General features: G+C 45.2%; 1 protein-coding gene across 1 annotated transcript in view; it reads right to left on the bottom strand.

Moving 5' to 3' along the window:
• The window catches only part of KL (klotho), a 46,653-nt gene extending 35,815 nt beyond the window's left edge, over window positions 1-10,838 (bottom strand). Inside the window, exon 1 of the mRNA XM_001495612.6 lies at window positions 9,965-10,838. Within this exon, the coding sequence (XP_001495662.5) occupies window positions 9,965-10,780 (816 nt within the window). The 5' untranslated portion in view covers window positions 10,781-10,838. The remainder of the gene's footprint in view (window positions 1-9,964) is intronic.
• Between the last annotated feature and the right edge of the window lie 4,895 nt (window positions 10,839-15,733).

Below are 15,733 nucleotides of genomic sequence, written 5' to 3'. Positions count from 1 at the left end.
GGTCTTTCTCCCTTCTCCTTTCCTCATTTATCTCTTTTCCTCCCTTTCTCCCCTCCTTTCTTCCTTTCTTTGTTTTAACAATTTCTTTACTAAAATTTAAAGGGGTTTCAAGAGAGAAAAAAATTAGGTAAATTCAATCTGCCATCTTTTCCCAGAAACATTATTTACTACTTCTCCATCACAAAAATAATACATTTTGCTTATAGAAAAATTAGAAAATCCAGATAACCAGAAAGAAAGAAAAAAATCACCTGTAATCCTACCATCCAGAAATAAACCCGCTGTTAACATTTGCCTTTTGTCCTTTCACATTCGTGAGTGTGAGTGTCCTGGGGGAATGGTACATTCTTTCATTCATGCAACAAATATCTGCATGCTGCCTCTCTCCAGGCCCTGTAAGTCTCTGGGTATAAAATGGAAAGCAAGGGGCCCGCCCTGTGGCCGAGTGGCTAAGTTTGCGCGCTCTGCTTCGACGGCCTGGGGTTCTGCCAGTTTCAAATCCTGGGCGCGGACATGGCACCGCTCATCAGGCCACGCTGAGGCAGCGTCCCACATGCCACAACTGGAAGGACCCACAACTAAAAATACACAACTATGTACCGGAGGGCTTTGGGATGAAAAGGAAAAGTAAAATCTTTGAAAAAAAAAAAAAAAATGGAAAGCAAGATAAACATGGCTCCTGGCATCTCATAGCTGAAGTCGGTTTGGGGGAAGACAAACAAACAAGTCATTTCAATAAAATGTGTTAATTATCGTTAGAGGGGTCATACAGGATTTTATGGGAGAAGAAAGCAGGAATATCCAAGCTAAGCTTGGGCATGTCAGAGAAAGGATGGCAGCTAGAGAGAGCTCAGCACGGCCAAAGAACCGTCAAGTGTTCACTACTTGTTCCCACTTATTTACACGGCAGAGACATGTAAGAAGCGTAATATAACTGGCATTTTTCTCTTAACAGACCATGTGCAACTTTTTAATCACCATACATCAACTTTTTAATAGCCAAACACTATTCTACTGAATGAGTATATCCATTTTCCTTTAACTGGTCATCCAATATATTTAGGTTATTTTCAATTTTTAAGAATTACCCATCATCTGTGGTAACCCTCCTCTTACCTTTGCACATTGAAGATGAAATTTAATAAGATTAATTAAAAGCTCAAAAATAAGTGACAAAAGGAGATGACAGCCATTCACATGGGGAAAATTAAAAACCCTGAGTCTTTTAGCTGACTATGAACTAAGTTGGCTCTGCAGGGAGGTGCCAGCCAAAACCATTCATGCAGTCTTGGACGGCATTAACATAATTCTGTGTCCAGAACAAGAAATGTGCACTCAACATCTGGGACAGCTAAAATTTGTTCTGCACATCAAATTTTAAGAGAGGCCTTGAAAAATTCCAGGCTTATTTCTGCAGCTGCTTGTCCTTTTCCTCCTTTCTCACCTGAGGCTTCAGGCCCTCCGAAGGACTGACTCTGTGGTGGGACCTGCCGCCCTGTGTCACCTGCCCTGACTCTGCACAGGCTGTGTCCTAGGACGCCATAATGCCCTTCCTACTTTGGGTGCCTGCACACCAGCCCAAGCAGTACAGCCTACCGCTGAGGTCTGTAAATGAAGTTTTACTGGAACACAGCCATGCCCGTTCATTTATGGGTTGCCCAAGGCTGCTTTCTTGCTGCACAGACAGAACTGAGTAGTTGCCAACAGCCACGGTATGACTGGCTAATCCTAAAACCTAGCCCTCTACAGACAAAGTTCGCCAGCCCCGATCTAATCAGCATGGGTTGTCTTGACTGCTGCCCCACCCCTACAATCCCCCAAACCTGTAGCCCATCTCTCTTTCTTGGTGCCCCACTCTACCTAGTACTTACTTCTTTTAAGGCACTTATACATTTTACTGTAATTATTTGACAAGTGTCTCTCTTCTACTAATCTGTAAGTGATATGAGGGCAGGGGTCTCACCTTGTCCCTCTTTCTGTGGCAACGTAAGTGAGATCCACACCCTAAACGCCCAGAAACCCCCGACCCCTCCCCACCCCTTCTATAGCTGGGGCAAACCCGCAGATGCAGAAAGACGCCTTTTGTCCCCTGTTGGTGCAGGCAGCCTTTAAAATGTCACCCAGCCAAGAAGGGGTGAAAAGAACTAGGCAACAGGTTCACACTAAACACAGCTGCCTTGTAAATAGCAGGAAGCTGGATCTCTCATGCAGCCCAAACAGTGCGCTTTGGTAAGAAAATATCTACGCCATGACTCGTGTTTGACTTCAGGTAATTTCAGGGAGAAGGAGCCTGAGCCAGAGGGAAAGCCCAGACCACCAATGCCCCACCTCTGCAGAGCCGGCAGAAAGGCCTGGCGTGGAGGAAAGGACTCAGGACACTGTGGGAGAACTCGGTCACTGACAGGGAAGGGGTTGGAGGGAGAGGATCATGTGATGAGGAATCCAAAGAGAAGGGGGAGTCATGGAGGAAGGAGGAGGAACAGCCCTAAAAGGCCTAGGCAGGGGCCTGCAGGCGACGTGTATTCTCTACCACCACCACCACCTCCGCCTGCACTGCGGCTTTGGAGCCATCCCGTGGACCCTTACCAAAAGTGCCTGTAAATACACCTTGGGAGTCAAGGGTCCCTATTCTCTTCACGGTACAGAGCCTAGAGACCGTGGGCCCCGTGTCCTCAGTCATCTACACCCATCCACAGCCCCTTGTAAGGACGATGGGACAGAGGCAGGTGCCGCAGACAACTCTGCTGACTCCCATGACCCACAGGGGAGAAAGAAAAGTCAACTTTCCCATCTCCCTCTCCACCTTATCCTCAAGTGTCAGAAGATAAAGAGGCCTCTCAAGGGCTACACTTGCATTCCCAGAATTCAGCAATGTACCCGCCTGCCACACAGCAGGCTCCCAAGACAGGTGCCTTGGCCAAATGTCCAGCTCCCTCTAATTCTCCTTGGAGCAGACTTTAGCATGAGGGAGAAAATACATAGGAAGAACTTAGTGACCTTTGCAGATATCTGAAAAGCTGTCTCATCAAAAAGCAACTCGTTTTATTCTTTGAGATTTAAGAAGGCAGAGACAACCAGGGCAAAACCTGTACAGAGGCAGGTTTCCGTTCAATATAAAAGATAAAATGTCATTAAAAAAAACTTCAAAAAAAAAAAAGATAAAATGAAGTGGGCAGTGTGAGAGTAACTGAGCTCCTCTTGCTGCAAATAGTCAAGCAGGAGCTGGAGGCCCCCAGGAGGGTCACCACAAGGAGTCTGTCCTGAGAAGAAATTTAACCTGGGATGTCCCAGTCCCTTCTAATTCTAACATTCTAATTATCAAATAAAAGTGCACTTATAGACATGGAAATAATATTTGCTTAACCATTCTTTTTAAACTTAGTGTATATCACTGCTTTCAGTTTGAGTATTTGATCATACTATAATGATACTGGTTCATGGACGATGTTCCATACTTCAAACAATAATGTTATAAATAAAAAATCTATTCAGACTGGGGCCAGGAAAGTCCACTAAATATCTATCTTCAGTTTAGTCAATATATCAAATTAGCTCAGTCATAAACTTTAGCATATTTCTTTTATTTATTTATTTATTTATTTTTTTTGAGGAAGATTAGCTCTCAGCTAACTACTGCCAGTCTTCCTCTTTTTGCTGAGGAAGACTGGCCCTGAGCTAACATCCGTGCCCATCTTCCTTTACTTTATACGTGGGATGCCTACCACAGCATGGCTTGCCAAGTGGTGCCATGTCCGCACCCAGGGTCCGGACCAGCGAACCCCGGGCCACCAAAGCAGAATGTGCGAACTTAACCACTGCACCACCAGGCCAGCCCCCAGTATATTTCTTTTAAACATCAAGCTGGGTCCAGAAAAAGTACTTGGTAATATGTTTTATGTAAAATAGGTTATTTCACAAATGATATGAAAATCTTTGAAGTCATCGCAAAGACTTCATCCCACTGAATGCTACAGGTTGCAAATGAAGACAGTGAGGCAACAATTTCTAAAGCGTTTATCTAATTCCTTTCTTCTAAACAGCTCAAGAGGACCATTTCTCAAGTACTTTTGCTTTTATTAATATTATTGACAAATATTCATATCTCACCTTTGTAGAACTCTTTACATTTTTCAAAATATACTGACAGACATGATTTTGTTTTAGTGCTTGCAATATATCTAGGAGGTAGGCAGTGGGGCAGAGAGTGCTGGTTGTCCTGAATGATCTGTTCCCGCCTGATTTCAACATAATAGAATGATGCACTGAGCACACAGCTCCGCAGTGGACAATAATTCCCAGACTCCTCCCACCATGACTGAGTTCTGCCAATGGGATGTGAGTGGGGGGGATGGGTGCAACCTCCAGGTCAGGCGCTAAGGAGACCACATCCTCCCTCTGCCCCTCGTTTCCTGTCCACTGGATGAAAATATGGGAAGGTCATGGATCTATCTGGACAGGAATTTTTTCCCTGTTCTTCCTCACTCTTTAAAATTCCTTTCTAGACACTGTGTGAGAAAGCAGATTGTAAGTATTCAACTTACAAGAAAGGAAAAAGGATATATTCAAATAAGTAGAGATTATTTCACATCTACATTTATTCATTCATTAAAAATTGTATCGAATATTTCTTCTGTGCCAAGGACTAACATAAGCACTAAAACTTTAAAAATAAATATGATATATATTATGGGACCTCGAGTCACAAATGAGTAAATGATTCACTCTGCCTGTTGTTATCACAAAATGGGAGTATTTGAGTCAAGTCCTTGAGGGATAAATAAGAGTTTATCCCATGATAAAAGGGAGAAGAGGCACAGTGATCCTTCAGATGAAGTTTGTACCCAGAATAGATCAAGATAGAGCATACGAAAGCAGATTATGCTCATCTGTTTAAGTATAGACTACAACTATAACTTTGTAGTTTCCTGAGAAGATGAGGATCTCGGAGGATTCAGTAATAGCATGTATTTTTACTCACCCACTCTTTATTTTTTATCCTCCCAATAGGCACGTATTCTATTCTCCACCTACACCTAAAATTTCCTTGATGCCTTAAAAAGATAACATTCATTGAAAGAAAGGCACCTTTTGTACAAATTAGTTGCAACAAAATTTTGGCTTAGAACAATAATATTGTTTGAAAAGTTAAGATATCTCAGAAGACTTCTATGTGCAAAAGCCACAACTAACTACATATTCATGTAACACAGTTGTGAGTCCATTCATTTCACACTCAAGAAATGCACACTGACGTTATTTGAATGCTTAGTAGTCTGTATTTTCCCTTGTTTCTCCAACTCAAAATAACTGACATTGTTAAACACTGCTATGATTTTAAAATTATGTTATTACTTCTATTCTTAAATATTTTCTTGGACTTGACTGTAACCTTCAAAAAACACTGTGTTCAAAAAAGAGTGAGTCAAGCTCTTTGGGAGATATTTTAACTATTTCTGATTAAACACACTATTGAACTCAACAGTATTCTACAAAATACATTAAATTTCAACCAAGTTGATTATTCCATTCATGTACCAAATACATTTTAATGAGAGGAAAATTGGTAAAGTGCTTCCAAAAAGTACACAGCATACATAATTTGAGCATGTATCTAGTAGACAAATTGCCTCCACTATTACTTGGGGAATAAAAATTCACCCAGATAACAAAGCCACTTCCAATACCTGCTCCTAAAACCAGCCAGGACACTCCCCTCACCACTCATTCTGAAAACTTCTTCATAATGTGGCATAGTGACTATAGATAGTTTCTAATCGTTGGGAAATTTTTACAGTGGAGTCATAAATTTGACGAGGAACCTTAAATTTTTACTGAAAATGTCAGATTCTGCTCCATTATATTTACCGATCTTCCTATCTGGTTAGGATTTGGTACTCCCTGTCCCATTGGAAAGTGGCTAGAAAGGTGGACAAAGAGAGCAAATCCTAGGAGCATCAGTTTATAAAGGCAAAGTCAGGCCATTAAATAGTCAGAAGCTACTTACTAAGCACCTACCAAGGGCAAGGTGGCATTTTAGGACAGATGAAGTGAACATGGTTTCCTCACTTAAGGAATTGCCTGACTAAAATGATGAAAGGAGGCAAATGGTTAAATAAAAGGAAGAGTGTGGTAGGAGGCATCAGAGTGAAGCACTGTGGGAGTTCACAGAAGGAAGGGATGGCATTCAGGTGTGGGGCCAAAGGGAGCATGTGAGCTGGTTCTTGAAGATAAGGTGGTATTTTAATACGTAGGAACTTTGTCTTGTTCACACACAATGATATCCTTGAGAATATCCATCATGGCACACTGCAGGGGGCGAGGGCAGGAACAAGGACATCAGCTAGGAAGCTATTCCAATTATCCAGGCAGAATCTGATGGGGGCTTGGGCCTGTAACTGTAGATAAAGGGAAAAGTAGTTGGATTCTGGATACATTTTGAAGGTAGGTAGAGCTGTAGGATTTGTTGATGGATGGAAAATAAGATGTGAGAGAAAGAGAGGAGCCAAGGTTTGGGACTCAACTTCTGAAAGAGCAAAGTGGCCATGATGGAGATGGGAAAAACAAGCATTTTCTTTTGGATGTGTTAAATGTGACATGCCCATTGGACATCTAAGTGGAGAAGACAGTTGTCTATCCAAGTCTGGAGTCAGCGCAGAATTTCTGGCTAAAGACTCAAAATTTGGAGTCATCAGGATATAGGGAGTATTCAAAGAGATCACTTGGAGTGAATCTAGAGAAGGGCCCCAGGACAGAGACCTGGGCACGGCAACATTTAGAGGCAAGGTGGGGAGAAATAAGCAAAGGGGACTAAGGAGGAATCACTAGCGAGCTGAGAGAAGAAGCAAGAGAGAGTGGGGTTCTGGAAGACAGGATGAGGAAGTGGGTCAAGAGAGAGTGGTAGCTGCACACAGATCAGCTAAGACATGAGCGCTGATGCTAACGTGTAGCCTGATCAATACCAGGCATGTCTGGACTATACATTAATGCCCAAAGTAATATCTCCTAGCCCCACCTCTTTAAGTGAAAGAAGCTGTCTTTTTCCACAGGTTCCCTGTACAAACATTTGCAAGACCCCTTGGGAGGCCCATGTGTATCTTCAACTTGGTCCTGGTCCTCTCAGAAACCCATGAGCAGAACACTCAAAGGTACCGCTGGGGAGGAATTCCCAACTACACGCCTCGATGCTAGTTTGTCAGGGGATATCAAGAACCATCTTTCTTTCAAGAGGCATGAAGGCACAGCAGTCAGTCCCTCTTCAAGTCAGAGAGAGAAGTGTGTCCTCCTTCTGGGCTATGCTCACATGAGCCAAGCAGCCCGGGCTCCCAGAGCTACACAGAGAAATCCTTCTTCCAGTTCTGTCTCTGTCTCTATCCATCTCTCGCGCGCGCTCTCTGTCTCACACACACACACACACACACACATACACACACGCTATTTTTGTCAAGGTTTACTTCAGTACCAGGAACCCACAAAAGAACATGGAGACCTCCATTCTGAGCAGAGACCCCATTATTTATCCTGCAGTTTATTTGGCCTGCCTCCTATCCTCCAGGCCATGAGACAACGATTCTTGAGTCTCTGGAGAGGGTCAAATTTCCAGTCTCTCCAGGAGCTCCCCTTAGCCCACTTGTAAATTAGTGGGAGCGCAAAATAGGGCTGGGACCGGGGGTGCCGGCCAGCTTTATCTTTCACCAGCATCAGATCCCCAAATGTGAAGGAATTTGCTAGCAGCTCAGTGGCCCCTGAACAGTAATATCTAAGCCCCCACTGAAATGTTCTATTACCAAAATGTTCTACTACCAAAATCTATAGATTATGTTTTATCTTTGCAAATAAGGTCAAAACTTCCCTATCTCCCACCCCCAACACATATAAACAAGAAAGAACACTGAAAACAGAATGAAAATATCTCATACGAAAAAGTAAGATATCGTCTTTGATAATGACAACTTACTTCTTCATAAGATACAAAATTGACTAAATACCAAATGAAAGAAATTTGAAAGCAAAATTAATATTTTACAGCAACTAGCATTTTGTTTGCAGCATCAGCAAAACCAAGGATCCACCTGCTACTAACTTCTTATGAATACAAAGTCCACTGCATTTCTGAGAAGGACAGTTAGTGTTTGGCAAGTTTTTTGTGTAAGGATACAAAAATGTAACTGAAAAGTTAATCAAAGGGCCGAGAGTGGGCACAAGAATCAAAAGCATGTTGATTATTTAAAATACCAGAGTACCAGAAAGGTCCTGCAGTCTCAATTCCTTATCTTATAAAGGAAATGATCATGTAAGTCTACACTACAATAACAACTGATGCCTTCTGTATACACACGGAGTCTATTACATGCACTGTAAAAAGAGAACTCGTATGATTTAAACCTAAAGTAGTCATTTTGCAGGAATGGTCTATTAGGTCCTCCAGCTAATCCACAGATCTCTTGTTTCTGGTATGAACCAAAATTTGCTTGTGTTTTCTTCAAAAGAGGGGCCAATTCTTCCCCTAGTTTTTCTGTCATCACCCATAACCAGGTGGCGTTTAGCATCCTTCGAGCCCTTAAAAGGATTGACAGACTGAAAAAGTTTATTACCCTTGCTCTAAAGTATCTTAATGAAAAGATATATATCAATATGAAATCACTAAAACCACAATATTTTTGTCAAACAAACCCAGCATTCTTTTATGATCTGTAGCAAACAAGTTTTGTGGCGCTAACATACAATCTAATTTAGCCATTATTACAACCTTGCCGGCAGCTCAGAGCACTAACTCATCTCAATAACCCAGTACTGTCCTGCCTCAATTATCTATGGCTTCAATTATAAGTGTGTAGAAGCAGTTTTTGCCTTGAATTTGTTCAAAATATGTGGTTTAATTCTAAATTTAAAAATAGGTCTTCCCATAGGGCCACAAATCACCAGAACACAGCACCAGAAGTTATACATTTAAACAGTTTCATGAAAATGTTTGCACATATACATAAAATATTCTCTCATGATACAAAACTCTGTACAAAGTGTATCAACAACTGACATCCTTATAAATGAACCCTCAAATCAATGGGATCCAATCTTGAACACTAAAGTAAAGGAGAAAAAGGAGGAAGGACTATTTGAGAGACAACTTTATCACAGACTATCAGTCCTTCCTGCTGTCAAAATGTATTACGCCTTTTGCACAAGGGTGTTAAAATCAATTTTGGCAGTTAATAATCTCATCCCGAGGAATCCTTTCACTTGCAGAGGGCACTGTGGAAATACAGGTGTTGCAGGACACAATCTGTATCACCCTGTAGCTGTTTCTGTCTTCTTATGGCTAGTTTTGTCTAAGATTCTAGAGTCTTCAGACTCCTGACGATTAAGGAAGGTTGGTGAACACAATTCAGTACCCTGCCGCAGAAAGAGCTCCCAGAGAGTTTAAACCCGGGTCTCCAGAAGATGCGAGTTTGACACCTTCGCATTTGCCGCAGTGAGAACTTCTGCCACAGGCAAGACAGATCTTATTGAATTTACACTGAACTCATGACATCACCACAAACTCTAGCAGAGTAATGCTATTTGCTTGGCTTCTGAACAAACTTGTTTCTTTCATTTACCCTCCTCATTTCCCCATAGCTGCTACTGGTAAATTCTCCCCACCCTACCTCTAGGAATTCCTCTACACCCAGAGAAAGGAGCTCCCTTTTCCTACCCGAGAAACTGATTCCAATTTCTTTTTGACAAACAGGCTTCAAAGGCACTCACTGGCGCGCCCACTGCGAAATTTCCCTCCCATTTCCAACACCACGCCTTCCAAGGAGAGCCCAGGATGCTCAGTTCCCCGCCAGGGGCGAATCCTAGGTGACCTCAGAAACGGGGTCAAACGGTGCCTTGTCTGAGCTGGAGGCTCAGCGCCCCTCTTGCCCCTGGCGTCTCCACAGGCCCTCTCCCCCGCTTGGCCCTCCGCCTGGCCTCTGGAACTCACCAGGAGGAGGTTGTGCGCCACCAAATACCCGAGCTGCGGGCTGCCCCGGACGCCAGGGGCCAGGCGCCCTGTGGCATAGCCGTGCCAGGCCACCACATAGGGGTTGTCGATGGTGATCCAGTACTTGACCTGGCCTCCGAAGTGGCGGAAGCAGAGTTCGGCGTAATCCCTGAAGTGGTCGGCCAGGGCACGGTTGGCCCAGCCGCCATAGGCGTCCTGCAGGCGCTGGGGCAGGTCCCAGTGGTACAGGGTGACCACGGGCTGCACGCCCAGCTCCCGCAGCCGCTCCAGCAGGCGCCGGTAGTAGCGCAGCCCCTCGCGGTTTGGGGCGCCCGCGCTGCCATTGGGGAGCACCCGCGCCCACGAGATGGAGAAGCGGTAGTGGGTGACCCCGAGCTCGCGCAGCCCCTCCGTGTCTCGGAAGACGTTGTTGTAGCCGTCGCTGGCCACGTCCCCGGTGGCAAGAGGGGACGGCGAGGGGCCGCCCGACGGCAGGCCGGACAGCTGGGGGCCGCCTGGGGGCGCCGGGGGGTGGTGGGTGAACGTGTCCCAGATGGACGCGCCCTTGCCGTGCTGCCGCCAGCCGCCCTCCGTCTGGTAGGCGGCGCTGCCCACGGCCCAGAGGAAGCCGTCGGGGAAGGTGCCGTGGAGCAGGCCCGCGGCCTCGGGGGCCGGGGGGCGCGCGAAGCGGGCCCAGGTCTGCGCACCGTCGCCGGGCTCGGCGCGCAGGCGGCGGCCGCCCAGGGCCAGCAGCAGCAGCAGCGGCAGCGGCAGAGGCGGCGGCCGCGGGCAGCGTGGCGGGGCGCGGGCGGGCATGCTGCGCGTAGCTGGGCGCTGGGGCGCTGCGCGGCGCCCCTTTATGCCCGCGCCCCGCCGCGCCGCCCGCCCCGCGCCGCGCGCCCACCCCCGCTTCCCCGGCGGGCCCGGCTGACAATCATTACCTGCGAGCCCGCGCCTCCCCCGCCCTGCGATGGGGGGCGGGGGCGCCAAGGGCGAGCCGGTGCCCCGGGAGGGGGCGCGACCGCAGGCGAGGTGCGGCAGGCGCGGCTCCCGGACGTCGGAGAAAAGGCACCTGTTCCTCGCGGCTCCCAGGAGCGGCTAAGAATGTTTCGGCGACACAAGTTCTCTCCGCGCCGCCTTCGCTTTCCCTTCCGTGCGCCCTCCTGGAGGAAGCGCGGGGCCGGTGCGCGTCGAGGAGGGAAAGCGGCCGACCAACTTTCCCCGAGTTGGGGCGGATCTTTGCCGGCCCTCGCGGAGTCCACGGTCGGAAGCACCTGCTTTCTCTTTCCTCGCACTCGGAGACCGAGAAAAGCTTTAGACTGGCATTGCTACAGCCGATTAGGAATTGGCTGAACGCGTATTGGGAGGGCATGGTGGGGAGAGCTAGGTGGGAACTCGATGTTGCGAGAGGAGGACTCGTGGCGGACTTTCCCTTTAGGTCTCTGGTAAGGTGCTCGCGTGGAGAGCCGCCCCGCTCGCGCAGGGCTGCATGGCCCGTCCTCCAGGCCACAGTCTAGGAAGACTTGAGGAAGACAAAGGAGATATATGGGATGTGTTGAGACTGCTTTACTCTCCCTCTTACTGTTATCTTTCAACCGTTCAAAGCAGTGCTTGTTCTGTAATTAGATCTTGCAGAATCATTTGGTGAACTTCAAATGAGAGTTGTCTATTGTACTTCTAAAAAAAAAAAAGAAAGAAACACCGAGGTTTCCACTTTAACTGGCGTTCACCTTTGTTATCCTTTTGCATCTGTTTTATGAATAATCACATAGTTTAGCTTTCAGCAAGTAACTTATCTGTGCAAAGTTCTGCACGCGGCTGTGCTGCAACTGGAGGACCCTGGGTCCCACACGTGCCACCTGAGCCGGGAGGGGCTTAATCCAAACAACCACTCTCACCCCCCACGACAAAATAGAGTCATGACGTTTTTCCAGTTGCCAAAGGGCCCTTTTGCTGGAAGTTGTGGAGGCACAGCGTCCATTTGAATGTGATTGTGTAAGATTGGTGAATAACCGATGTACAATTGGTGGGGAGTGGAAGCCTGGGCTCCGCCTTTGTGGAGACAAGCTCTCCCAGCCACAAGATCCTTATCTACACCGTGTCTCCCTGCCGCCTCAGGGGCTGTGAAGCTCAAAAAATGTGCACAAAGCTACTTCAAACTTGGAAAGCGCAGATAAATGCGAGATCTTGCTAGCATGTTGACCTCCCTTCCCGGTGCGGTGTGCTTCAGTCCCGGCATGTTTTGAATGACTAAGATCCTCACAGAGGTACACCCGGTTCCCTCCAGTGATCATTTCTGCACTGTTTCATACAACTTTAAAATCAATAAAGTTTTAAATGTTGCAGATGATGAAGGTACCTTTATTAATTTCCTTAAAATGTAAGCACAACAAATTTATCCCAATATTTTATTAAGTATTGCCAACTCCAGCTAGCATATATTAGCATGATTAGTAAGATTAAGCCATCAGACTGGAACAAGACTTACTGCTATTTTGCTACATGTGGCATTTACATTTTTCAATAAATGTGGAATAACAAACAATGATACTTCAGCAATTAAAAAAATTACACCACACAACTGCACAGTCACACTGTCTTCCAGCTAAATTAAAAAGCTTCTATGTCTGCAAGCGGGATCATATTTCCCTGGTAGAGCTGAAGATTAGAGTGTTTGCTGCATTGTAGCTTGTTAAGTTTCAATTAGAAATGCTCCATGGGTCTCATGGAAAATAGCTTAGGCTAAGTATTCATGAATTGATGAATGGTCTCTTGGCTCAGGGCAGATTGCATCTATTGCTACTTTTATTTAACCAACTGTGAGAAAAAGAGAATTTTTCTTTTTTTTTTTAGACCAGTGATTAAAAAGAAGGGCCAAGTTGACTAATGGCTTCACATTTGAAGTTCATTTCTCTGAGGGCCCCGTAAAGCACATGTACCTCCTAAGTTGGACATCAAAGCTTTCAACATTTGCAGAGATGTTCCCCAGTGATAGTTAATTTAACCCAATGATAAAGACTACAGGATAATTAAACTTTATTTCCAGAACTTGCTGTTTATCGAGGTTCTGTTCTTGGTTATTAAGTTCTGGATTCCTGAAGTGTGAATAACCCACTACTGCTTCTCATTTGTTCGGTTTCTTTGGGTGCTTATCTTTCACAGCCACCTCCAACAGCTAAAATGTGGGTTTCATTCAAAGCTTTTTTCTGCCACAAATAAGAGATTATTAGTTGTTGTGCTTTGAATATGAAGATGAAGTTATTGACGCACCAAAGGAATGGAAATTTTTTAAATTAATTTTTTTATTGAGGTAGCATTGGTTTATAACATTACATAAATTTCAGGTGTACATCTTTATATGTCAATTTCTGTGTAGATTACATCGTGTTCACCACCCATAGCCTAATTGCCATCCATGACCATATGCATGTGCCCTTTTACTCATTTCATTCTCCCCTCTTCCCCTTCCCCTCTGATAACCACCAATCTAATCTCCATATCTATGTGTTGACTTGTTGCTGTTGTTTTTATCTTCCACATATGAGTGAAATCATGCAGTATTTGGCTAGGAAAGGAAATTTTTTAATTTACTTACTGCCTTTTGTGATGCGGTGATGTTCAACAACCTAAAGGTGGTCATCAAGCTGACCACCACCCACATTCCTTCCTCCAGTCCCTTCTCACCCTTTCTTCTCCTGTGTGCTCCTGGGACCACCAGAGCCCTCCGCTGCAGAGGGGGCACCAGAAGGAGGCTCACTGACTCACACAGGCCCACAAAAAGCACCAACGTCACGCACGCTCAGCTCACCAGTCACAGACCTTCAGCCTCCGTGGAGAAGTATTCATATCATCAATAACAATTTCTCTGAGCAACAACCATGGGCAAGGCAACTGGGAGGTGCTCAACCGCAAAACATAAACAGCTCCTGCCCTCAAGACAGTCCTGGATTGGAGACACAGGATGAAGAAAGTTGTTAATAAGTTGTTTAGTTTATTATGTTGAGTGTTAAAATAACACACATGATACCTGTCAGAGAAATTCAGAGGAAGGAGAAATTACCCTATTTTGAGTTGGTTGGGAAAGTTTCACAGAGAAGATGTGACAATAAGTGGTGTTTAAAGAGTAAAACATGCAAGGAGACCTGGAGATGAGGAGAATAGGGAAGTAAAACATGGAAGAAAAATGTGTTCACAGTGTATTTATGGTAAAAAGAGAAAAAAATGTCTATTTGTGCAGGGAAGTGGTGGACTGAAAAGGTTGGTAGGGGTCAGACCAGAAAGAATCTTCAATGAGTTTTATCATCACATCACATCAGAGCCTCTACCTTCATTTACTCATTCCACAGATATTTGCTCTGTGCTGAGCACTAGTCTAGGCACTGGAAATGCAGTGGTTAACAAAATAGACCAACAACTTCTGCCCTCCTCTTAGACCACTCTCCACACTGTCTGCTCTGATCCAGCCGCACTCGCCTCTGGTTGTCCTTGGAACAACCCAAACTGGCTCAGAACCTCAGGGCCTCTGACTGGCTGTTCACTGTCTCTGAGATACTCTTCACAGGACTACCTGCTTCTCCTTGGTCAGGTCTCAGAGCAAAAGCCACATCCTGAGTGCAGCCTTCTTTGACCTCTCCATCCAAATTAGTTACCCCAGTCACTCTCAAGGACATTGTCCTGTGCTATTTTCCTCACAGAGATTATGACCATCTCAAATTGTTTGTCTACTTGTTTATTTCCTTTATCCCCTGCTAGAATGTAAGCTCCCTGAGAAAAGACATCTGGTTTTTTCTTTGTAGTATCTATAACACCTAGAATAATGCCTGCACATTGTAGGTGCTACACACATATTTGTGGAATCAATGAATGAGAACGAACCCTTTGCTAAGAGATGGCTGAAGCACATTGTCAAGAATTGGGAAGCCACATCCCAGCTTGCAAAAAGAGGCTGTGATTGATCAGTAATGTCTGCCCTGAACACGGGAAGAAGAAGTGGTCACAACAGCACCATATTTGACATCCCGCATTTGTACTATGGCCCAAGCCTATTCTACTAAAATCTCAGGTAGGTCTGATGATACAACAAGAAATAGAACAGAAAACCATGTCACTGTGGAATAGTTTAAGTGCCAACACATCCCACTTCTCCTGGTACACCTCTGACAAGCCCAAAAGAGATTGAAAAGGCAGTGACACTAGGGTTCTCAGTTTCCCTGACCTAGCAAATTCCTCATTCCACTGAGGTTTTCAGAGCCACTAAATATCAGGTGTGCCTTCATGAAGAACTAGGAAGGCAACAAGGAGGCATTCTCACCCACTGGTACCCTTCTTGTGCTCATTTGTCAGCGAAACAAAAGTGAATCTGATTTATAATCCGAGAGCTGAACTTCAAATCTGTAAGGGTCTTTGTGGTCCAGCCCAACTCAGGAGCCACTGGAAATTTTTAAGTAGTAGAGTTACAAGGGCAAACAGCAAGATGCCTCCACTTATTTTAAGAGAGGGGCCATCTTAATCAACCAATCGATTGGTCTGGCAGTAACACAAGCTAAGGGGAAGATACCGGAACCTGGAAGATCACTTTGAAAGCAACTACAGTAACCTGGATGATGAGTTAAGGAAGGCTTATGCTTAGCATGGTGAAATGCAAAGAAAAAGAAGGGAAAGATGTGAAGCAATGCAAGAGAAGACTGATGGTATATGGGAGGTAAGTGAGAGGGAACACCGATGATTTAAACGTTTGAGCTTAAAGTAAAAATGATACCCCTATGGATA

The sequence above is a fragment of the Equus caballus genome, chromosome 17, assembly GCF_041296265.1.
Source record: "Equus caballus isolate H_3958 breed thoroughbred chromosome 17, TB-T2T, whole genome shotgun sequence".
Classification (NCBI taxonomy): domain Eukaryota; kingdom Metazoa; phylum Chordata; class Mammalia; order Perissodactyla; family Equidae; genus Equus; species Equus caballus.
This window is presented reverse-complemented; position numbering and strand designations above follow the sequence as displayed.